Source organism: Enhydra lutris, unplaced genomic scaffold (assembly GCF_002288905.1).
Source record: "Enhydra lutris kenyoni isolate GAN:26980312 unplaced genomic scaffold, ASM228890v2 scaffoldscaffold55, whole genome shotgun sequence".
Lineage (NCBI taxonomy): Eukaryota > Metazoa > Chordata > Mammalia > Carnivora > Mustelidae > Enhydra > Enhydra lutris.
This window is the reverse complement of record NW_019154139.1, coordinates 4,159,364-4,183,592: the sequence shown is the minus strand read 5'-3', so window position 1 is coordinate 4,183,592 and position 24,229 is coordinate 4,159,364. Positions and strand designations below refer to the sequence as shown.

Sequence of the window (24,229 nt, the reverse complement as noted above, 5' to 3'; positions counted from 1 at the left end):
GAAAGATTTTCAATATATGATATTGGGGCAGGTAATTAACCATTCAATGGTTGGAGGAAATGTGTCATTTAATGGTTGGGGGAAAGCTAATACCTACATCTAACAAAACAAAACATATCAAAATAAATACTGGATTAAAATTAAAATACAGAAATCATACCACCAAAAAAAGTGAAGAAAAGTTAAGTGAAAAGTTAAAAAGTTCTATTTACTTAAAAAGTTAAGTAAATATATACTTGATCTCATAGTAAAGACCCAATTATACATGTAAAAACAAAACTTACAAAAGTTAAGGGATAAAACTGGTTTCTAAGTATATAGCATAGATACCACAGTACACACTAGATCCTTCTAGAGTCAGATGCCAGATTTAGCAAACAGAAATCAGCATGCCCAGTTAAATGTGAATTTCAGATAGATAATGAATAGTTTTTGAATATGAGTATGCCCGAACATCAGCTTTGGCAACTGTATTCTAAGAAACAAGTTGGCGATGGTTTTCGTTTTCCTTTTTGAGCTCTATTTTCCAAAGTTTCTAAACTGCACATTTATTAATTTCTATTTCTGATGTATAAAAACCAAACCTCATACTGACAAAGGAGCTCCCTGGGGGCTGGTTTAGAAAGAGCTGTGTCAAGAACTCTGCACGACTAAGAACCTGCCACACTGCATGTGGGACTCCAGCGCCAGCACCCTCCTCCCCGGCGCTGAACTCAGGCTAGGCAACTTCTCCGCCATGAGCAGGGGGTACAAGCAATAGTTTTCGGAGGTTCTTCCTTTACTGCTCGGTGGGCTGTTGATGTTGTGACTGCAGCCATTTACATGTGTCCACTGTGCTCAATGGAGCCCACAAGTGCTATGATTCCATGGTCACAAGCCCATGAGGCAGAGAGTATTTCCATTTTAGAGAGAGGGGCTAACAGATATCGGGTAACTTGCCTAAGGCCATACGTGGGGACTCAAGTCCAAGTTGGTCAAACATCTATGCCCATGTTCTCAACCACCATGTTATCCACCTCCTTCAATTCCAAAAACGTAGTAAGCAACAACTCATAGTATTTATGGATCTTAGGGGTTTTAATAGTTCCTGGGTTTATTAAAACAATTTATTTCTTCTAAAGGTAAGCATAATCTTGATAATCTATTTTCATTTGATTTACAGTCAAATTCCTATCCCAGAAGGACGATAATTTTTATCTCCAGCCTGTAATTTCCTTGATTTATAGCTTATATTAAGAGGCCTGAGCGGTAGTCCTATGCCTACGTGGGGGGTTACATTCCTGAAAAATAACCTCACTAACACAACTGGAATTTCATTTAAAATAAAGGAGTTAGAGGAATTTTTAAATAACATTAAAGTTCAAGAGGTATGGGGTAGAAAAAAAAATTCTTTGGCATTAAAATGTATTCTCGGCAGGATTACCAACCATTCTACTGCATCAACTTCAACTGTTTCAAGAAATAGAATTTCAGTGTTATAAACTGCTAAGGTAGATTCTATAATTTTTATGTTATGTGGATTATACATATTTTTATTATTATTTTTTTACGATTTTAAAATTATTTATTTATTGGACAGAGATCACAAGTAGGCAGAGCAGCAGGCAGAGAGAGCGGAGGAAAGCAGGTTCCCCGCTGAGCAGAGAGCCCGATGCAGGGCTCGATCCCAGGACCCTGAGACCATGACCCGAGCCGAAGGCAGAGGCTTTATTTTTTTTTTTTTTTTTTTTTTAAATTTTATTTAGTTATTTGACAGACAGAGATCACAAGTAGGCAGAGAGGCAGGCAGAGAGAGAGAGGAAGGGAAGCAGGCACCCTGCTGAGCAGAGAGCCCGATGTGGGGCTCGATCCCAGGACCCTGAGACCATGACCTGAGCCGAAGGCAGAGGCTTTAACCCACTGAGCCACCCAGGCACCCTGGATTATACATATTTTTAAAGTTGCCTTTCATTGGTATGAAAAATGATATACTTTAACATTTTATTTCTGAACAGATAAGAGAGTCACATATTTCAAAGTTCAAAAGATACGAGACTAGAGTGGAAAACTCCCCTGGCCCTTGCCACCCATGTGCCTTCCTCCCAAGAAATAATCAATGCTGTGAATTTCTTATGGATTCTCCCAGAAATGCTTTTCATAAACAGATACATGCATATCTCTTATTTCCTCACTATTTTACACAGATGGTCATATACTATACACTACTCTACATATTACTTTAAAAAAAACTGAATAGATCTTGGAGACTGTTTCATACTTGTATATAGAGAACTTTATTCTTATTTAAGGTTGCATAGTGTTCCTTTCTATGAAAGCACTATAATTTTATTGGACTAGTCTTACCTGCATTGTTTCTGATTTTTCCTGTTACATACAGTGTTCAATAAATAAATCTTGTATATGCACCATTTCATATACATGTGAGTTTATCTGTAAGTGAAGTTCCTAAAAACCACAACTGGTAGAACTGCCCTTCATGGAGCTGATACGAATTTATATTCCCACAGCAGTAAGTGGGAGAGCCTCTTTCCTCATCAAGTGTTAATCAAACTTTTTTAACACTGCTCAATCTGACAGGCGAAAAGAGTATTTCAGTGTAATTTTAATGGGCATTTCCCATATTTTAAGGGAGGATGAGTTTTCATATTTAAGAAATATTTAAGAAAATTTTATTTCCATTTATAAAATATTCATATCCTTTGTCCATTTTTCTACCTTGTGTTCTTTTCCTCATTGATTTGTAGGAAAACTTGCTCTTTCCCGTGAGCTGTAAATGTTGTCCCTGATTTGCCATGTCTTTTGATTTTGTTTATGGTGCTTTTTGCCATGCAGAATTTCTTTAGATTAACGTAAATGTGCTCATCCTTTATAGTTTTGGGTTTTTTGTCATATTGAAAAGGTCTTGTTTTTTCTGACATTAAGAATAAATTCTCGGGCACCTGGGTGGCTCAGTGGGTTAAGCCACTGCCTTCGGCTCAGGTCATGATCTCAGGGTCCTGGGATCGAGTCCCGCATCGGGTTCTCTGCTCGGCAGAGATCCTGCTTCCCTCTCTCTCTCTCTGCCTGCCTCTCCATCTACTTGTGATCTCTCTCTGTCAAATAAATAAATAAAATCTTAAAAAAAAAGAATAAATTCTCCATGCTTTCTCCAAGTATACCTACAATTTCATTTCTTACATTTATACTTCAAATCCATCTGAAATGTATTCTGTTATCAAGTGTGAAATTTAGATTCAGCCATATTCTGTTCCAGATGGCACTATTTTTTTCAAATTACTGTACCCTGAATTTTATTCTTTTGTTCAGTGTTGTAATTTTTGGAAAAATGACTTTTCATGAATTATTAGCTAGTTAATGACATTTTTCTGGGTCTGTTTTTGCCCCACCATATTAAAAAGGCAAAGCATAAAACTTTCCATATACTTTTTTGAGTAACAATCATCTAGTCTATGGGAAAGGAAGCAAATAAGTGGAATAATCACGTGTTTAAATAGGTTCCAGATTTTAAAATTTTGTCATGTAAATTTTTAAAATATTTAAAAATTGAGTTATCATAAAAATCCTGATGTCCAAACTATAGCTTAGCAGAACTGCTGTAACTTATATTACATAGTTTGTATACACTGTATGTAGTTTATATATAAAATATCATTTTGTGATTTCACCTGCAGTATTTGAATTAAAAAATTCTAAAACATGATATCAAGTCTATAGAAAGATAATCAAGTCCATGGAAAACCAAAAGCACAATGAAGACATCAGATGATTCCTGTGAAAATGTGACATCTATCTAAACATTTTACACATCCTAAAACAGAAAAAATTCTATAGATGGAATAATAATGATAGGAAGAAGATAAAAGTCTCTAGACTATATTTAAGATACAAATAAGACAAATGAAGCAGATTAAAATTCTGAAATAATGAAAAGAAAACAAGACACAGTCTAGAGGACTAAGGAATTAGTTATTGCGAACAAGAGGTAAGCTGTAAACATTTGCTGAATGAAGGAAAGGATTAAACAATCTTGCCTTCATGTGACTTCTTTAAATTGATCACACAAATCTTCAAAAGTCAATTTTAAAAACATATTTTACAAAGATACAAAAATCAATTATAGTATAATTAGGCAAATAAGATACCTTAGTAGCTCATTTATTTTGCCTCCTTAAATTTAATATGTAGAAATCAATGACAGTGATTACTAAAACAGTGATTGAATTCTCAGAAAGATTACTGATAGAAGTACTAAAATGTCTGAAAAATTAATCATGTTATTAGATAAGTTAGTAAGTTTAATACTGAAAATTCCTACTTTTAATAAGAATAGCCTGTTTTGCATTAATTTGCAACTGTGGACATTCTAGATCTAATGTGTAAATTAACTACCAAGTTAAAAAAAATGATTAGCATTTTGTGAGAGCTATTTGCTGGGCACTCAAATGAAATTGTGTACATTATTACTGAATTTAACCCTCTAGCTCTACAAAATAAGTGCTACTATTTCCCCAATTTTAGATGAAAAAATTAGAGGTGCAGAGATTAGCCTGAAGTCATGTAATTAATTACTAAGTAGCATCACTGGTATTAATTCATAACTTAGGCTCTTGGATACTGGGTCATACTTCACAAATATAGTTTAAAAAAAACAGGTAATTTTAGGAATTTAACATTGCTTAACTAAATAAAAACTGTTCAACTGAGTAAAACAATATTTTTAAATCAAAATCAAAATCATTCCCTGGAGATTAGGATTCAGTAACTTCATTTCAATTATGCTATTTCTATAACTTTAAATGCATTAAAACCTTGAACGTGTAAGAGGATAGTGTCTGCATTGAGCTATGGAAGAATTAAAATAAGTACCTAAAGTCTTTCCCCTGGTATTCAGAAAAACATGCATTACACATGTGAGTGCCAGGAAAAATCGGAGATTCACCAAGGACATTTATTTAGGCTATGATTACAATAAATCTAATTTCCAAAATATAATTTATGATAATGGAGAATACTATAGAAGTTAATTTTTTGAAAACTCAACTGAACATTATAACAACCACTAAAGCCATAACTGTCTTTGGTTTTACACTGCTTTTCTTTATGAAAGAGAGCCTATGAAAACATATAGGTATTTATGTGGATATAGTATGTTAGTCTTATAAATACTACTTCAAGTTATCCCAGAGTATGATGTAAGCCTCTTACTTTCCGTCTCTCAGCTCCACCGAATGCGATATGCCTTGCTTCTTCCACAGTCTCACAGACAAGGCCATTTCCACACACAAACTGAATTACTTTCTTCAGCTGAGGAAACTGAGTCTTTATGACATCAATCACCATTTTACAGCCTTTTATCTCCCTTAATCTTTCATTGATTGGCTTGATCTAAAAGGTTAAAAAATATTTGATATATTAGATACACTAAAAACCAAATACTACATCCTCAAAAGGCATAAATAAGCGTAACAGCAAAAAAAAAAATTATCAGTACATACTTATTTGTAATAAAATTTTGACAAGAACCCGAGGAACTATATATCCCAACAGTGGCTCATGTAACATTTAAAGAAAATACACTTCAGCAAAAGCCAGAAGACATAATTTCCAGATTCAACTCTGCCACTGACTGGTTAGGACAAAACAATGCATGAGAGATGTTCCATACTGTCAAAATTAGGGTCTAGTGGGAGATAATACCCATTCACATAGGTGTCAAAAGAGTGGCACATCATGGAACTCAGAAAATCATTTTAGGCTTAAATGACCAGGAAAGCTTCCAGACCTTCTTTGATACGAATTCTAAGCTGGGTTTGTAAATAGATTTTTTAAAAAAGCGTCTGCAATGATTACTGAAGAACAGCAAGAATGACCTCGTTTTTATGAGAAGAAGCCACCGAGAAGTCATGACAGCAGGGCTGGGAGTGAGCGGCAGGCAGCCCAGGCTAGGGCACGAGCTCTAACCAGCCACAGTGCCTACCGCTCAGTGTCTTCAGAGCTGGAACAAGTAGGCATTTTCCTTAGTGAGAATAAAAAAACCAGTAAAGGACATCAGCTACGATAACAGCAAAGTTCCTGCTCCAGGAATTTACTCTGGATCCCCGAACGCCTCTCCATACATACTTAAAGGCCCCAAATTTAGTCTGTGGACCAAGGGCTGCTGAGTGTTTACTGCAATGTCTGTAACTCTGGGGCTGCGTATTTAACAGCTGAGATCAGGTCTGGCATTTCACGGAGAGACGGTATGTCATAACTGTTCCCACAGTTCGCTATGGAACAAAAGAAATTACTGGCGAGTAAGCTAAAGTAATGTGCTCAAAATCCTCAAGGTAGAATTATAGCAAAACTAATTTAGGAAGAAACATAAAATCAAGAATCATTATTCTTGGGGCGCCTGGGTGGCTCAGTCAGTTAAGCACGTGCCTTCAGCTCAGGTCATAATCCTGGGGTCCGGGGATGAGTTCCACACCGGGCTCCCTGCTCAGCAGGGAGCTTGCTTCTCCCTCTCCTCTGCCTCTCCCCCTGGCTCTCGCTCTCTCTCTCAAATAAATAAAAATCTTCAAAAAAAAAAAAAATTACTATTCTTCGCCTACCAATACATTAACACCAGCCATTTGAATGACTAACTGACATTCAAGCTATGATTTTTTTCAATCACTACCATAGTTTAAGGCAATAATGACACACTTTAAAATACAAGATTTTATCACTACTAAGCGCTAATAAATATTACAAATTTCTTACATCAAGGTAATCCAGAGCAAGGAATGTCTCCGGTTCAGCTCTTTCTTCCTTCAGAAATCGAATACAATCTTTTGCGACCTTTTCAGAGGCTACAACAATGGCAACCATGTACCGGCCGAAAAGTTTAGTAACAGCCAACTGGTATTTCTTATGAATAGGATGACAGAGGTCAAGTAGTCTTCCAAACTTAGCAGGTTTCAAAAAAGGAGAAAAACAAACATATTATTGAGGAACACATAATTCATTGTTTCTTATGTAACAAAGCAGAAGAGCCCCAAAACTAATTTTATAAAATTATAAACATATTTGAACAGAGTCTTATTCAAATGGACATAGATTTCATCATGAAGTATCCATTTGGATGTAGCACTTCATGAAAGAAAAGAGTAGTGAGTACTGGGTGGTTCAGTGGTTAAGCGTCTGCCTTCGGCTTAGGTCATGATGCCAGGGTCCCAGGATGGAGCCCCGCATCGGGCTCCCTGCTCAGCGGGGAGTCTGCTTCTCCCTCTCCCATTCCCCCCGCCAGTGCTCCCTTTCTCGCTGTCTCTCTCTCTGTCAAATAAATAAAATCTCAAAAAAAAAAAAAAAAAAGAGTAGCAAGGAGAGATTAGCCTTACAAAGGTATTAAAATATTTTACAAGGCTACGATAGTAGTATTCATCCACTCTCTTAGTCATTAAATAAGAACCAGTGAGGCACCTAGTACATGCGGATACTCAGCTCGACACTGTGTGACCATTACTGAATAAAACAGACACTCTGGCCTCACCAAGCTTTCTGTCTAGAAGGGAAGAAAGATACAAATAGCAATTACGAGCAGGTACAAAATGCAGCAGTAATCCACACTGTGATCCAGCACAATGTGTTCTGAGAGTGCGTAACAGGGACCAGGCCAACTTGAGGAGTCAGGGGGACTCTTCCTATGAAGAAGCATTATCTGAGGTCTGAAGACTGGTCAAAAATTAGACTGAACATCAACACCTTTACTAGAAAATGTCAGAATGTCAACCATCCTGTATCGTCCTGGGAATACCTGAAGATTGAATTTTACATCTTTCTACTCTTTCTTCATTTGCTAGGTTCTACTTCAGGAATACCAATTTCCTTATGATAGACCATCACTGACTTTAATATTTATCATCCTGCTCTTTGTTTTTTCCGTGTCCATTCACCTGTGATTAACTCAAACCTTACTGCTAGGTCAGTAATCTGACTTCCAGCTGTGTAACCCATCCTCCTTGCTACTTGACAGTTTATTAGTTCAGTAATACTGTTTGTTCTTGATTTGTTTTCATAGCTCTGCATTTTACTTTTCTTTGCTTTAGCTCATATGTGAATCTGGTTGTGCGAATTCAAGCTTTTATGGGGGATTTTGTTCTGTAACCTTCTCCCAGACTAGGCTCTTAGACTTCCAAGTGCTTTTTAAATTACCATTTCTCTTCATTGTTCTATGGACCTGTATCTACCATATTGACTGTTTTCCCCTTGCTTACATTTAAGGCGGGTGGCTCTGTGCAGAGCCTGAAGTTGCTGTGCTGGCTAACTGCTCTGCTTGCCTCACCTAGAGCTGAGATGGTTCTCTCTTCTGAGGTGATGGACCACGTAGTTTCTGTTCTAGCCCCTCAGTATTTTCCAATTTTCTAGCATCTTAGGGCTTGGAAGACAGGGACAAGTGAGAGTTGAGTTGCAGCTGTGTGTGTCTTTTGTTTGAATACCTGTTTTACTCTTTCTTGAGTTTTTCCTTACCAAGGAAATATCTACCGCCCCTACCACAGGGCGCAAGTGGGGGGGGCGGGGTGGGGAGGGAAGGAAAATCCTATTTTTGCCAGAGGGCTTTGAATTGGCCTTCACTTCCATCTAAGAACATTAGATGTTCATGTTCCTTGATTCACCAGTTTTTTAACCAAAGAAAACAAATACATATGTGTTGGCTTTTTGCTAGATTAAGGGATATTAGGGGAGGATTCTCAGGAAGTAATCAATCTGTTAGTTTTCCTTCTGCTGAGTCAGGAACAAGAAATGTTATTGTTTAATCTTTTCTTTTTAATCATGGACTATCACCATTTTCTGAAGTTCTGGCATTAGATGTAACAGTCACTTCTTTTGGTCGTTAAACTCATTTTCAAAACTAGTTTGCCATTTTCTCTGGTATTGGGGGGAAGGATTCTGTGACCTAGCCTTACTCCTTCATCATGATCTAGAAGTCAAGGCCAGTTTCAAAACAGTTCAAGCGGCTAACAGTATCGAAAACTAAAAGGAGGCCCTCACAAACTAAGGATTGCACAGTGTACACTGGAGTTAGTGACATGAGAGTCAGAGGCCAAAGCCCTAATGCCAGAGGAAATAATTCTGTGAAGTTGACACCAAGCAACAGGTTAGCTTTTGCTCTATTTGGGCTAATGAAATACATTAGCAAAAGTGGGTATGTGTATCCACGTATCAGCTTTACAGAATAAAAATTCATTGTTTCAAAAGTATGCCAATGATGCCTACTGAAAATATATTTTAAAAAATTGAAATCATGAAGAATATGCAGTTTGAGGCTATCTGCCTGGGGTGGGAGGGCCAGACTATCTTATGGCACCTGTGTCCTTTGAGGATACTGGTCAAACTTAGATTTTCTGGGTAATACGTTCACACTAATGTTTCTCTCCAATAATTACTTATCTATAGACACTGCTGAAAGTTATCTAAATTTTGTTGCAATTATTTACTATTATGTTTTAAATTAAATCAAACACAAAACTAAAAGATTTCTGAAACAATTCTGCTTTCTATAAGCTAATAATTTCTAATAATAATTAGAAATAATTCTGCTTTCTAATAACATTCCTAATCCCAAATAAGAAGGCTTAGGCTTTTTGTTTCAATTAACTATTCATCTCTAATTACCACAGAATCTGGGTAAAGTCTTTTAAGGTGCTCCAGAACCTCCGCTCTCCTTTGCTGCCGGTTCCCCTCATGGTTGTCAATCCCAGCGTTCTGCAGTTCATTTCGAATAAGATTCAGTTCCTCATTAACTTCAGACATTCTTGATTTTGTGTTTTCAATTTCAACCACTAGCGTTTCCTCTTGCTGTTTTTTCTCTTTCAAGCAATCCCTGCATAATAATAACAATAAATTACATAGCAAAAAGAAAAAACAAAATTTAATTACAAGATACATTCCACAGTGGTCTGGCATCGCAGGGGAACAGAATAGCGCTTATCAATTTTAAATGATGAAAAATACAATAAAATAAGCCTAGTACCAGACATGGTCAAAGAGATTTTGATCATTCTTTGTTGATTCAGAAGAGGCATAGTTCTGAATACTGAGGAAGTAAGGATCGATTGCTATAACCAGAACAGTCGTTGTGGGCTTAGTAATAGGTAAACACCAACGAAAAATAAAAGTTCTGGTGGTAGGATACTTAGGTTATATTAGCTTTCATGACCTAACTTTTATTATAAAATATCAATACCAAAATTACACCACTTGAAAGTTTATATTTTTAAAACTTACTGTATTTACTTATATGGTTAAGTATAATTTTTAATTATCTACAATGAAATAAAAAAAAAAGAAGTGAGAACTTTAGGATACAGTCGGTGGAAGCTTTCATTTCATGAATATCCCATAAATATACCAGACACCTGAGACATGAGAAAGCCGTAAGAACTGTACCCACATGCATGTTTTTGTGTACTCCTCCAACTTTTCTATTCTTTTTTTATGGTCTTCTATCTGTTCTTTTATTTGTTTTAGATTTTCCTAAAATAGGGAAAAAAACCTAAAATCAGTATCGGCAACTCCAAACAAAATTATTTTTCACCATATTGCTAGAAATTACTGTAGAATTGTAAGATATTCCAAATTTGAAGCACATCAAATATAACCTTATGAAAACACTAGTAAGAGCAATGTTTAACTCTGAAAAGGCAGTAAGGGATAGAGCTTTGTGATTTTAAGTGTCAAGGTTCAAATCCTGGCTTCACCATTTACTAGATAGCTGACCCCCAGTAAGCTTACTCTGGTAACTTCTAAGGGTTGATTTTCAAAGACCTCACATATCTCATATGTGTTCCTCAAACTAATTCATCCAATGAGTATTTATTCTCTGGCTATCTGTACTAGGTGCGAGAGATATAATAATAAACAGAAGGGGCACCTGGGTGGCTCAGTTGGTTGAGCATGTGCCTCGTGATTTCAGCTCAGGTCACGATCTAATAGGTCCTGGATAGAGCCACTCGTTGGGAAGTTTGCTTGGGATGCCATCTCTCCCTCTTACTCTGCCCCTCCCCCCACTTGTGTATGTATGCTCTCTCTCAAATAAATAAATCAATCTTAAAAAATAATAATGGACAGGACAGAGTCTCTGCTCTCAAAGACTGAGGGCTGGTGGGAAGCAGACAATCACACAATGATTCCAGGCCAGTGACTTGGTGTTACAATAGCAGAGGAACCTGCAACGCAACAATGGGCCTGTGGGACTAAGACTTCGCAAAAGTCTTGCTCCATTCACTTTATCACTAAATACAAGTGCTGTGCTAGCCTTCAGCTGCTTTCGCCTCTAATCTTCCCCTGTTCACCCTGTATACTACAGTAAGATGAACCTTTCTTACTCTATTCCTAAGTGATCTAAAACCAGGAGTGTACCAAAGTAAAAAACACAATTCTTCTTCAGTGTATAATACCAGGAAAGAGAAGAAATGCCAATTTTCATGTGGAAAAGGACAAACATATTCTATAAAGATAATTATGTCATTTTACTCATGTGTAATACCAATTCACTGAATGAACACTTCCTTTGCCAGGTACCAGAGTTATAACAATAAGCAACACACAGTTCCTTTGCTCTAGGACTCACATATTTTGAAATGAAAGTTCCATATTGAAATTCTATTATCTCCCTTAAGAATTCCATTCAAAGCAGCAAAAACAAGATTAATGAGGAATACCAAGTCAAGTCAACTGGAAACACTGACCTCTGCCTTTACTCCAGCCGCTCTTAGGGTCTGTATCCTGCCAGTCGTGTTCCTTCATGGTCATTACTTAGGTCAGATGGGTCTCTTTGGGGTCAACTTCTGTTACACAATGAGCTCAGAACAAACTTTGGATATGGCTTAGGTTAAACAATGGGCTTTGCTGGGGTACCTGGGTGGCTCAGTCGGTTAAGAGTCTTGATTTCCGCTCAAGTCATGATCTCAAGATGGTAAGGTTGAGTCCAGTGTCGGGCTCTACGCTGGGTGTGGAGCCCGCCTCCTTAACATTCCCTTTCTCTCTCTGCCCCTCCCCCCTACTCACACATGTGTGCATGCTGGCTCCCCTGTGTTCTCTCTCTCTCTCAAAAAACAAAATAAAATAAATAAATGGGCTTTGCTAAAGAAAATGTAAAAGGCCAGGGTCATCATGATACAGAAAAGTGTGTCAAGGCCTGCATGTCCGGCTTGACACATAATGGGGGACAATCAGACTGTCACGGTACCAGGCATTCTGGATTTGAGATGCCAGTTGTCTGGGAAAACCCAACACTGCCCAGAACCTAGTGACCTCGGGTTCTGTGGAAAGTTAAGCTCCTCCCGTCACGGTAGGGAGCCACTAGTCCTGTGGGAAACTGAGTAACAGATTTCTCCATCACTCTCCAGCCTGATGTGTTGTTCTTCTTCTACGAATGTTTTTATATTCAAAAGACAACTGCAACTCAACCACCACTTACTGACATCTAAGTACAAGGTTCACAACAGATAGTTATAAATCCTGCTTTTAAGACACTTCCAGTCTAGTAGAACTGTACCAATTACCTGCTTTTTCTTCAATCTGATAAGAGCCCTTAGGTATAGGTTAAACACAATGGGTGATTAGATGAGGAAGAAATCATATTCAGGTTCTTGGTGGGGAGAAAAAGCAGGCCAGAGAAGGCTTTGTGATGTGGGCAGCTACAGAATTTACCAAGTAAAATGAGTAGGGTTTTCCAAAACTAGCATGTACAAAGGCAAAAATGTACAATGAGTATTTGCTGAAATCCATGTAAAATTTTATAATGTGACATTAATTACACAAGTGTTTTCAGAGTAGTTACTGCTCTGGTACTACATCTGTTTTTGTCCCTCCACAAAATGTCCTCTCTTACACTCACAATTATCAAGTAGTTCACCTTTCCTACTTGTTCGCATTTTCCTCTGCCAACGCACAGCAAGACTACAATGAGAGGTTGAGAAGATGAGACAAGTATTTGGAACCACATCCCAGCTCCTCCACTTACTAGTCCAGTCAAGTTAACCACCTTGTGTCTCAATTCTTTCATCTGGAAATTCATTAGGTCAACAAATATTTATTGATTATCTGCTCTAGATAAGGAACTATTCCGGGCACTTGGGATGCATCAGTGAACAAAACAGACAAATATTACTGCTTTGTGGAGTTTACATTCTAGAGAGGAAGGCAGACAAATACAACATATAAGTTAAATCATGTGCTAGGATAATTGCTGTGGGAGAAACAGAGCTGGGGCATGGGGAGCAGAAGTGTAGTGGGGACTATAATTTTAAACAAGGAAATCAGAGTAGGCCTCATGGAAGGCAACATTTGAGCAAAGACTGGCAGGACGTGAGGGAGTTAAAAACGAAATGTAGGAAAAGCATGTTCCAAGCAGAGGAATAACCAGTGCAAAGGCTCAAAGGCAGAAATATATCTGATCTGTTCCAGAGGCCAGGAGAGCTAGATAATAGGGAATACGAGGGAGAACAGAGAAAGAGGAGATTTGAAAGGCTAATTGGGGTGGGAGAGGTGAACAAATCAGGTAGGTCTACGTACTCGAGAACCGTGACTTAAACTTTGTGTGTGATGGTGAGCCACTGGAGGACTTAAAAAAGGCAAGTTTCATGATCTGACTTAGATACTAAAACCATCTCTTGGGTACTATGCTGAGACTGTTGTGGAGGAGAAAAGAGTGGAAACAGGGAAACGTAGCAAGCTACCACAGTGGTCTAAACAAACAAAAAGATGGTGACTTGGAACAACAGCAGTGGAAAGAAGGGAAATGATTTTGGGTATACTTTCAAGGTGAAGCCAGCAGAATTTCCTAAAAGAGTCAAAAATGGACTCCAAGTTTTCTGCTCTGAACAACCAGTAAGATTGAACTGTCATCACGTAAAATGAGAAAGATCACGTGTAGGAAGCATATGGGTGTGAAGATCAAAAGGGCAGCTTGGGATTTCAGCTCAAGATATGTAGTCAACGTCCAGAATGGAGACGCTGACAAAGCAGCCAGATACATGAGACTCCGAGCAAGAAATACCAATTTCAGAGTCATCAGCAGATGGTGTGTAAACTATGAGAATATAGGTCACCAGGCAAAGAATGCATAAAGGAGGAGAAACCAGGATGAGAACATACTAATGCTAATATCTACTTCATGAAATTGTTTGAGGATTAAATAAACTGGGTTCATAGCAGGGCCGTAAACATGTATATACATGGCCCGTACAAATACACACTATATTACAATATTACCGCTGTTGTGTCTGGAGAATGTTAGATCTGTTTCCAGAGACATGTTTCACTTCGAAATCCCAATCATTAGCTTTCCCGTCTCTACCTTAGAGCAAACACCTGCTCTATAGTATTGTGAGACATATAAGAGCTAATGAGTGCAAAGTGCCTAGCAAAGTAATCAATAAACATTGTTCCTCTAAATTCCAAATATCCACATATAAATCAAGTGTATATATAATTCAGAACCATTTCCCTTTACAATTCTTATCAGAAATGGTCCTGCTTGGGCGCCTGGGTGGCTCAACTGATTAAGAGACTGCTTTCAGCTCCGGCCATGATCCTAGAGTCAAGGGATGGAGTCCCTGCCCAGTGGGGAGAGCCTGCTTCTCCCTCTAACCCTCCCACCTCTCATGCTTTTTTTTTTTTTTTAAAGATTTTATTTATTTATTTGACAGACAGAGATCACAAGTAGGCAGAGAGGCAGGCAGAGAGAGAGAGAGGAGGAAACAGGATCCCTGTGGAGCAGAAAGCCCGATGGGGCTCAATCCCAAGACCCTGGGATCATGATCTGAGCCAAAGGCAGAGGCTCTAACCCACTGAGCCTTCCTGGCGCCCCCCACCTCTCATGCTCTTAAAAAAAAAAAAATCTTAATCTTAAAAAAAAAAAATGGTCCTGTTTTCAGGATGGCCCACTGACTCCATAATGTATCATAAGTTGTTATTACTATTGAATGCCGCAGTAATAATTTTACATGCCAATTCTTAGTCTTTGGAAAAGGAGGTCAGGAGGCACAGAGGGAAAGACCAACTACTTCATATGTCATCACACTCCTTTTCATCTTGTTCACCCTACCCTTCTCTATGAGGTAGATACAGTCTGTCCTCATCATACACATGAAGAAATCAAAGCTCAGAGAAGTTGAATAATTTAGTTATTTCTCAAGATGAAACAGGTCAGTGACAGAACAAGACTGCAGGAAGCCAGGTCTGCCTTACTCGGGGTGGGGGCGGACACGATCATGCTGTCTCGGTCACTTCCTCTGTAGGGCATCAAGCTCCTCTTGGGCGGTGTTCTTAATGTCCCCACAGGACTTTGCATTCACCTCTATTATGATACTTGTTTGTTTTTTCCCTTCGTCTATCCTCCTCCTCATCTTACTGGACTAAAATACATGTAAGAACAAAAACTATGGTCTGCCCTGGCCCATCACTACACAGAAGTGTGGAAAATATTTACTGATTACATGTATGAAGGCACAGTCTACTTCTACCTTAGACCACAAGGAAAGAGCTCCTGGATGGTACTAAGCAGCAAAACTGGGAATCCAGAATTTTTAAAATTAATTGCTTATGTCTTGGGTAAATCCATTTACATATTGAAAAGTGGATACAAAAACAGAATACAATTTCATTGAAAATAATTCCCAGTCATGACTACACAAACCAAGGTACCTGAACTTCTCCATGCCTCCTCTTCTCAAACGCCAGTCTTTCTTTGTCAGCCTTCTGTTCCCACTGCAGCTTTTCTAGCTGTTGGGTCATTATCGCCACTTTCTTTCTTACTTGTTCCTTCAGTTCTTTGTAACGATCCAGCTGCAGAAGGAACAGTTAAATATTACTAATTCACATAAGAGGCATGAGAGGAAATTTTTAAGATATCATTTACTAGCAGATAATCCTATCAAAAGTTTTATATAAATTAGTTGATAGTTTGCCATGTTCTCCAGGTAAGATAATGTGAATACAAAATGAACCTCTTCTTATTTAAACCTGCTTAGACAATACATAAGGCATTCAAAACCAACTTTATGTTTCTATAAGAAATTCTTAGATGAGAAAGGGGATTGAAACTCATTAATGGCCCAAGAGTTCAGATAAAATTACAGATATTCAGATAAAATTTTATTTATTTATACAGTTATAGTTAGTCTGTATGTTATGATGTAAGATTATTATAAAATTAATGAAAGATAAATGATAAAAAATTCAATTAAGAGAATTTTGAAAACTCTGAATTACAAATTTTTGGGTATCTACTATCAATTTATTATAATTAAGTCTTACGTACCAAATTGGATATTAATTCACCACCACACTTAAACCACCTCAAATAATCAACTTTCCTCCTGCCAATTAAGTGGTCGTGTTTTTTTAAAGGCAGATATATCTTATTTTTAAGTTTTTATAATATTTATAAGGAGAAAATGATCACCTTAAGAACATAAGAACATAGTTTAACTACCTAACTTTTTTACAAAATGATACTAGGTAGTCTTTTCGAAGTTTTTTCTATAACTGTAATTAACTCACAAAGGTTATGCCATCTAATCTTATAAAGTAAAAGTAGCCTAGTCTAAAGATTAAGTTTAACTCTGGATACAGGCTGAAAATTTTCAACCCCCCATTAATTTAGATGAGGATTGTATGGGGATAATCTCTTAAAATATCAGAGAACATTCTTTAAATTGTTTCTAAGAAGCTGAGATAATAGAAATGAAAATTTTCTCATTTGTTGACTCGTTCACCTGACTGGCTTCTAGTTCAATGTCTCGCCCCTTTTGTAAGATTTCTTCCTCAACCTGCTTTTCAAAACTCCTCCATGCACCATCTAAATCAACCAGCTCTGTCTCCAGGGCTTTTATGTCATCTTCCTGTTTAGAACACTGTTTCTCACTGTCCTTTATTGATTTCTTAGCCACGTCTAATTTCTTGAGGTGGTGAGAAGTGTTTTCTTTGGCTTTAATGTATTGAGGCCTTTTCTGATTTAAAAGCGCTTCAAGAGATCTAAAAAGAAAATAAAGTTTGCTTTAAAGTAAATTAAATCTATACTATATAAAGGAAGTTCTTTTGATCAAATCATACATTTAAAAATAAATTATAAAAATTAACTTTCAGAGACTGTAAGCAGATCAGTGGTTTCCCATCAGGGCTGGAGGTGGGGCCTGGAGGGGTCGTTATGGCATAGGTGAAGCACAGGGGAACGTTCTTTTTTTTTTTTAATCTATTTATTTATTTGACAGAGAGAGAGAGATCACAAGTAGGCAGAGAGGCAGGAGGAGAGAGAGGAGGAAGCAGGCTCCCCGCCGAGCAAAGAGCACGATGCGGGGCTTGATCCCAGGACCCTGAAACCATGACCTGAGCCGAAGGCAGAGGCTTTAACCCACTGAGCCACCCAGGCACCACAGGGGAACTTTATGAGTGGTAAAGCTACTCTGTATGATACTATAATGGTGAGCATATGACATCATGCATTTGTCAAAATCTATAGAACTTTATAGCACTAAGAGTGAACCTTAATGTAATGTATGCAAATTAAAAAAGATCACTTAGGAGGTTAGGGGATCCGAGATGGGATATAACCAAAACATCTATGATATTACCAATCTTGGTATGAAACTACTTTATGGGAGGGGGTGAGGGGAAAGGAGCTAACCTAAATAACTCTGAAAATGACTCAAGTCTAAAAACTAAAACAAAAGGAATTATACATAAGCATTATACTCTAGTTGCTAAAGCTGCTCCCCATGAGGGCACGGGTTAACAATTCTGGGATTGTTATGTGTGACTACTGGAGTTGAAAATGAACAGCAAATGGTAAGATTTCATCCCTTTTGATGGCTGAATAATATTCCATTGGGTATATATCCCACATCTTCTTTATCCATTCATCTGTTGATGGACACCTCTTTCCATAGTTTGGCTATTGTGGACATTGCTGCTATAAACACTGGGGTGCAGGTGCCCCTTTGGATCACTACGTTTGTATCCTTTGGGTAAATACCTAGTAGTGCAATTGCTGGGTCATAGGGTAGCTTGACCTGGATGGAACAAAATACGTTGGTCAGAGAAAGACAATTATCATATGGTTTCACTCATATGTGGAATTTAAGAAACAAAACTGAGGATCATAGGGGAAAGGAGGGAAAAATAAAATAAGACAAAATCAGAGAGGGAGACAAGTCATAAGAAACTCTTAATCATGGGAACAAAACGAGGGGAGATGGGTGGGGGAAATGGGGTAACTGAGTGATGGGAATTAAGGAGAGCATGTGATGTAATGAGCATTGGCTGTTACATGTAATTGATGAACAACTGAACTTTATATCTGAAACTAATGATACACTATATGTTAATTAATTGAATTAAAATAAAATAAAAGTTAAAAATAAAAAATGAAATGAAAAGCAGACAGTGGAAGCCAGGTTTCTCGCTGTCGGGATGGAGTTCATAGACAGGCAGGAGAAGGCCAACATCAACAGTGATGTCAGTCTCGTACTATCATGTGTTAGACAGACGGTACGTCACACAGATTAAACGCTGGCCTTCCTGATGTGACGTGCTGACAGTGACATTTACGTGCGGCCTTCCTCCTCAAAATCCATAAACCTTTACTAATTATGGGAAATTGACAGACATTCTACAAAAAAAACCTGACCAATATACTTCAAAACTCTCAAGGTCACCAAAAACAAGGAAAGACTGAGGAACTGTCATAGCCACGAGGAACCTAAGGAGACACAAGGACTAAATGTAATGTTGAATTCCCAATCAGAAGTAGGACACTGGGGAAAAATCAGAAAATATGAGTAAAGTATGGGCTTTAGTTAATAGTAGTGTCTCAACACTGGTTCATGAATTCTGACAAATTAATAATGACCACTGGCTGTTAATAATATTAATATTAATAAAATTAATATCATAAATTAATAAAAAATAATCTATCAAATTAATAATGTGAAAAGTAGGAGAAATTAGGTGTGGGGAGTAGGGGAACTCTTGCTATCTTTGTAATTTTTCTGTGCATCTAAAAGTATTTCAAAGTAAAAAAATTTTTTTTTTAAATCTACTTTAAAAGTGTCACTTATATTTTTTCTATCAATGTATGTAAAATCCAGTTGTTAATAACTATTTTTAAAAACTCACTTTAATTCTTTTTCTGTTTGTTGTAGTTGTCTGGTTAACATTCCATGTTCCTTCTTCTTGGCTTTCACTATGTTTTCATGATGGGAAAGAGACTCCTTTGTGACACTCAAGTCCCTACTCACGTGCTCTAACTCAGTGTTCAGGAAATGAATTTTCTTCTCATTATGATATAGTTGGAAAAGCTGTAATTGTATCTTGTTCATTTTCAGTTCTTCAAGGAGACTCTGATAACGTTCTGCCTATAAAACAGTACAATTCAACTACCATTAAAAGGGAGTATATTTAAGGTGACTTTTCATATACTCAGCATTAGTACCAACCATCTCTAAGAAATCAAATTATTTATTATTTATCTATTATTTATTATTCACAAGTTATTAAATTTATGAAATAATTACTTACATCACTAAGAAATAGTATTGTTGCCAAAAGTAGCATTATTTGGAGAAGGTTTCTGGATACAGTTATATAATACATCAGTAAATGATTTTATTTTCATCCACTCAGTGGAAGGAACAAAGAAGTGGCACCTGCTAACCTGGGTCTTTGTCCCATTTCTGTCTTGACCTCAGAGTGTGGCAAGTCCATTAACACTTCTGACATCAGCTCCTAATATGTAAACTGAAGGAAGTTATAGGACTTGTAAGGTCCCTGGCAACTTCTTCTTCTTTTTTTTTTTTTAAAGACATTTGAGAGAGAGAGTGCGTGTGCACACGCACATGCACACAAGCAAGGGAAGGGGCAGAGGGAGAGAAGCAGACGCTCTGCTGAATACAAGCCTGAGGAGGGGCTCAATCTCTCAACCCTGAGATCATGATAACTTCAAGGATTCCAGGTAAAATTCCTGCTGTAAGATGTAATTTTTTCTGTTAATAGCAATACTAAAATTCTAAAATATATGTAAAATGGAAGAACTTCCTTAGCATTTGTACCATTAATAAAGGAATGGGGCACCTGGGTGGCTCAGTGGGTTAAGCCTCTGCCTTCGGCTCAGGTCATGATCTCAGGTTCCTGGGATGGAGCCCCGCATCGTGCTCTCTGCTCGGCAGGGAAGCCTGCTTCCCTCTCTCTTCTCTCTGCCTGCCTCTCTGCCTGCTTGTGATCTCTGTCTGTCAAATAAATAAATAAAATCTTTGAAAAAAAAAAAAGGAATAAAGCGCTGCCTTAAAGGGAAATCTCCTAATCTATGATATATTCCGAGTAATATGTAAACAGCCATTTGCCACATCACTGTAATAAATAGTTAGGCAATTCATTGATTCTAACTGTCTAAAGTTTGAAGTTTTGCAACTCCACATTTCTATAAACTGTTTCAGTATATTATGGATATCAGAGTCTTTCACTGACACCATTCCTCTCCACTAACAAAACCAAGGACAAATACACATATATAAAAATATGAGGAAACAGAGAAACATCACAATGAGAAACATATCTACCTTTCATTTATTTCTTCAAATATTAATGACTGCCTACTATGTGCCTGGACCTTGTTGATGGGAATGTAGTAGTGAAGAAGATGTTAATAGTCCCTACAGGGCGTCTGGGTGGCTCAGTGGGTTAAGCCTCCACCTTTGGCTCAGGTCATGATCTCAGGGTCCTGGGATCAAGCCCTGCATCGGGCTCTCTGCTCAGCAGGGAGCCTGCTTCCTCCTCTCTCTCTGCCTGCCTCTCTGCCTACTTGTGATCTCTGTCTGTCATTAAATAAATAAATAAAATCTTTAAAAAAAAAAAAAATCTAAAAAAAAAAAATAGTCCCTGCTCATATCAACTTACAAGTTAGTTGTTCTAATGGTGGAGGGGGAATGAGAGCATCAACAAGCGAACATAATAAACAAGGTAATTTCCTACGGCAATATATGTTACCAAAAAATAGGGTAATGTGATAGCACTAGGGAGAGGCGCCAGCTTAGACTGGCATGTGGATAGCAAATGCTTGCCTGAGAAAATATCTTTTTAATGACAACTTGAATGAGAGAGTATTGGCCATGCAAACCATCAGGAGCACAGTTGTCAGGCAGGGGAAACAGCAAAAGCTCAGAGCTAGAAGTGAGCACATTATGTTCAATAAACAGTGAACGTCAGTGTGGTGGGAGAGGAGAGGAAACTAAAGCTTGAGAGGTGGGTAAGGGGCCATATAACTACACTGGGGAGGGAGACTAGAGGGAAGCACTGCACTGACAGAGGTTTGGTTTTGTTTTGTTGGTTTTTTTTTTTTTAAGATTTTCTTTATTTATTTGAGAGAGAGGGTGAGAGAAAGCGTGAGAGGGGAGAAGGTCAGAGGGAGAAGCAGACTCCCCATGGAGCTGGAAGCCTGATGAGGGACTTGATCCCAGGACCCCGGGATCATGACCTGAGCCGAAGGCAGTCGCTTAACCAACTGGGCCACCCAGGTGCCCGCTGATAGAGGTTTTATGCAAGAGAAAGACAGACTGATTTCCATTTGACAAAGATTATTCTAAGTGCAAATAATTATCAACCATAAATAAGACACTATACTAGGTATTGTGAAAGGCAACAAGAAATACCACAGAACAGTATCTGTGAAGTGTGTCTGTGGCCTCCTAGAGGTTCCAGTACGCTTTGAGGGAGCTCCTGAGGTCAAAACTCTTTTCATAAGCCCTCATTTGCTTTTTTCATTGTGTTGACAGTTGCACTGATGGTGGGTAAACCTGCTAGGCCTTCACATAAATTTGGTTTGATGCAGGAGATAGGAGATTCTTCTATTAAGCCATGTATTAAGGAGATTATAAATATGTAAAACAATGCCACCCTTCTAATTAGTTTAAAAAATGAAGTTATTTTTCATAAAAATACATCATTTATGTTAATGTATGTTTACTACTGTTTTAACATCGACTATTAAAAAAATGTATATATTTTTAATTTAATTTTTTCAGTGTTCCAAGATTCATTGTTTATACATCACACCCAGTGCTCCATGCAATACGTGCCCTCCTTAATACCCACCACCAGGCTCACCTAACCCCCCACCCCCTCCCCTCCAAAACCCTCAGTTTGTTAAAATATATTTTTAAAATTTCTCAGTTTCAGTTGCAAATATAATAAATATTGGTAGATATAACCCACATTAACACAAACTCTTTGGGGGCCTTATACATTTGTAAGAGTACAAGGAGACCAGATCCAAAAGTTGAAAGCTTCTGTCATATAAGATATAAACCCCCCAAGCTTATTTTTAGTCAGTAAAATCAGACATTTTTGTGGTTAAAGTTGTACTGCCTATTAAGGAAAAACCAAAAAAAAAAAAAAAAAAAACCCAAAACAAAACAAAACAGTAGAAACTACATCAAAAAGTTCATTTTTAATGAACAGTGGACTTTCTTTGTCTTACATTATTTTTAACATCTTGTTAGTAACTGCAAGCCAATACCTAGCAATGCTAACAGAAAGTCTTTATGTCTGACACTTACCGGTTCCACCATCACAACCTTACCTCTTCTTTCTCTAACTTTGCATGTTTGCGTTCTGCGGCTACATTTTTCTTCTTATTAAAATTAAACTGTGCATCCTCTTCAGCTTTCTGTAACTTTCTTTTCTTTTCCTCATATTCTCCTATAAGCTCTCCTGAAGTGCTGATTTCCTCAAAAAACTGGGTTCTTTCTTTGGGTTTTTTCATTGAAATCGACTCTACAGTTCCCTTTTAAAAACAGTAAAGCACATCAACATATAAAATATATGGCTGTATTTTCAAAATCATGAACAAAACAAACCAGTACAGCTCCTTACCTGAAACACTAGACAGTTCCGTGCTTTGACTATTATGCCTATCTTTTCCAACTCAGCTATGTACACAGAACGACTCACTGGATTATCATTAAAATGAAATTCTGAGCATGCCCCTAAAATAAAAGAAAAAAGCTATTATTGGAAGTATAGATACCAGACATGTAACAACCATTCAAGGTTTAGTAAAATTACTTCTCTTATTGAAATGGTCAGTTATGCAACAACATACATGTTATTAATAAATACATTTAATCAGTCAACAAATATTGAATGACCACCATATGCCAAGGAGTATTCTACAGTAGTGGACAAAATGAATGAAAGTCTGGATCTCAAGGAGTTTAAACCTTTCAATGCGGACACACAAAAAAATGAGCTATGTAAGTATAACAATTACCACATGAGAAAATGTTAAGTGCTAAGGAGTAAGAGAGTTGGGAAGGGGACATGGAAGTCTCTGTGTATGGGGAACAGGCATTACAGTTTTGAATAGGATGTAACAGTCTGAATGTCTGTGCCCCCTCTAAATTCGTATGTAGAAATTTTAACTCCCAAACATGATGGTATTAGGAGGTGGGGCCTTTGGGAGGTGATTAAGTTGTGACTGTGGAGCCCTCGGGGACAGGATTAACAGGCTGACAAAAGAGATCCCACAGAGCTCCCTAGTTCCTTCCACCAATGTGAGAGCATAATGAGATGTCTGCAACCCAGAAGACAGCCCTTCATTGGGCCATACTGGCAACCTGATCTTGGACTTCTTGCCTCCAGAATAGTGAGAAATACATTTTTATTCTTTATAAGCTATTTGTTACAAGGCCGCTGTAATCAAAACAGTATGGCACTGGCATAAAAACAGTCATAGAGACCAATGGAACAGAACAGAGAGTCCAGAAATACTGCATGATCTCATGTACATGCAGAATCTAAAATAGTTAAACTCACAGAAACAGAGATAGAATGGTGGATGCTAGTGACTGGTGGGGGGGAAAATGGGGAGAGGTTGGTCAAGGGTTACTAAGTTTTAGTAATGCAAGATAGTAAGTTCTGGAGATCTAACATATAGCAATGTGACTACAGCTAACAATACTGTATTATATACTTCCAATTGTGATGAGGGTAGATCTTAGGTATTCTCACCAGAAACACACACACTCATGCACATACAAAGAAAACAGTAACCATGTAAGGTGATATATATGTAAATTAGCTTGATTGTGTTGTTCATTTCACAATGTATATAAAAACAGATGTATACCTTAAATACATGCAATTTTTTTAATTAGCATTTTTTTTTTCTTTTTTTCTTTTAAGTAAGTTCTAGGCCCAATGTGGGGCTAGA

General features: G+C 37.6%; 1 protein-coding gene across 2 annotated transcripts in view; it reads right to left on the bottom strand.

Annotated features, from left to right (window-relative positions):
* The window catches only part of LOC111157682 (structural maintenance of chromosomes 1B), a 72,548-nt gene that overhangs the window by 34,088 nt on the left and 14,231 nt on the right, over nt 1–24,229 (bottom strand). For both annotated transcript variants that reach the window (XM_022519303.1, XM_022519304.1), the window contains exons 3-11: nt 22,891–23,003; nt 22,598–22,801; nt 19,141–19,379; nt 16,743–17,001; nt 15,670–15,810; nt 10,412–10,494; nt 9,634–9,841; nt 6,742–6,927; nt 5,206–5,385 (exon numbers count right to left, since the gene is read on the bottom strand). In XM_022519303.1, the coding sequence (XP_022375011.1) occupies nt 5,206–5,385; nt 6,742–6,927; nt 9,634–9,841; nt 10,412–10,494; nt 15,670–15,810; nt 16,743–17,001; nt 19,141–19,379; nt 22,598–22,801; nt 22,891–23,003 (1,613 nt within the window). The remainder of the gene's footprint in view (nt 1–5,205; nt 5,386–6,741; nt 6,928–9,633; nt 9,842–10,411; nt 10,495–15,669; nt 15,811–16,742; nt 17,002–19,140; nt 19,380–22,597; nt 22,802–22,890; nt 23,004–24,229) is intronic.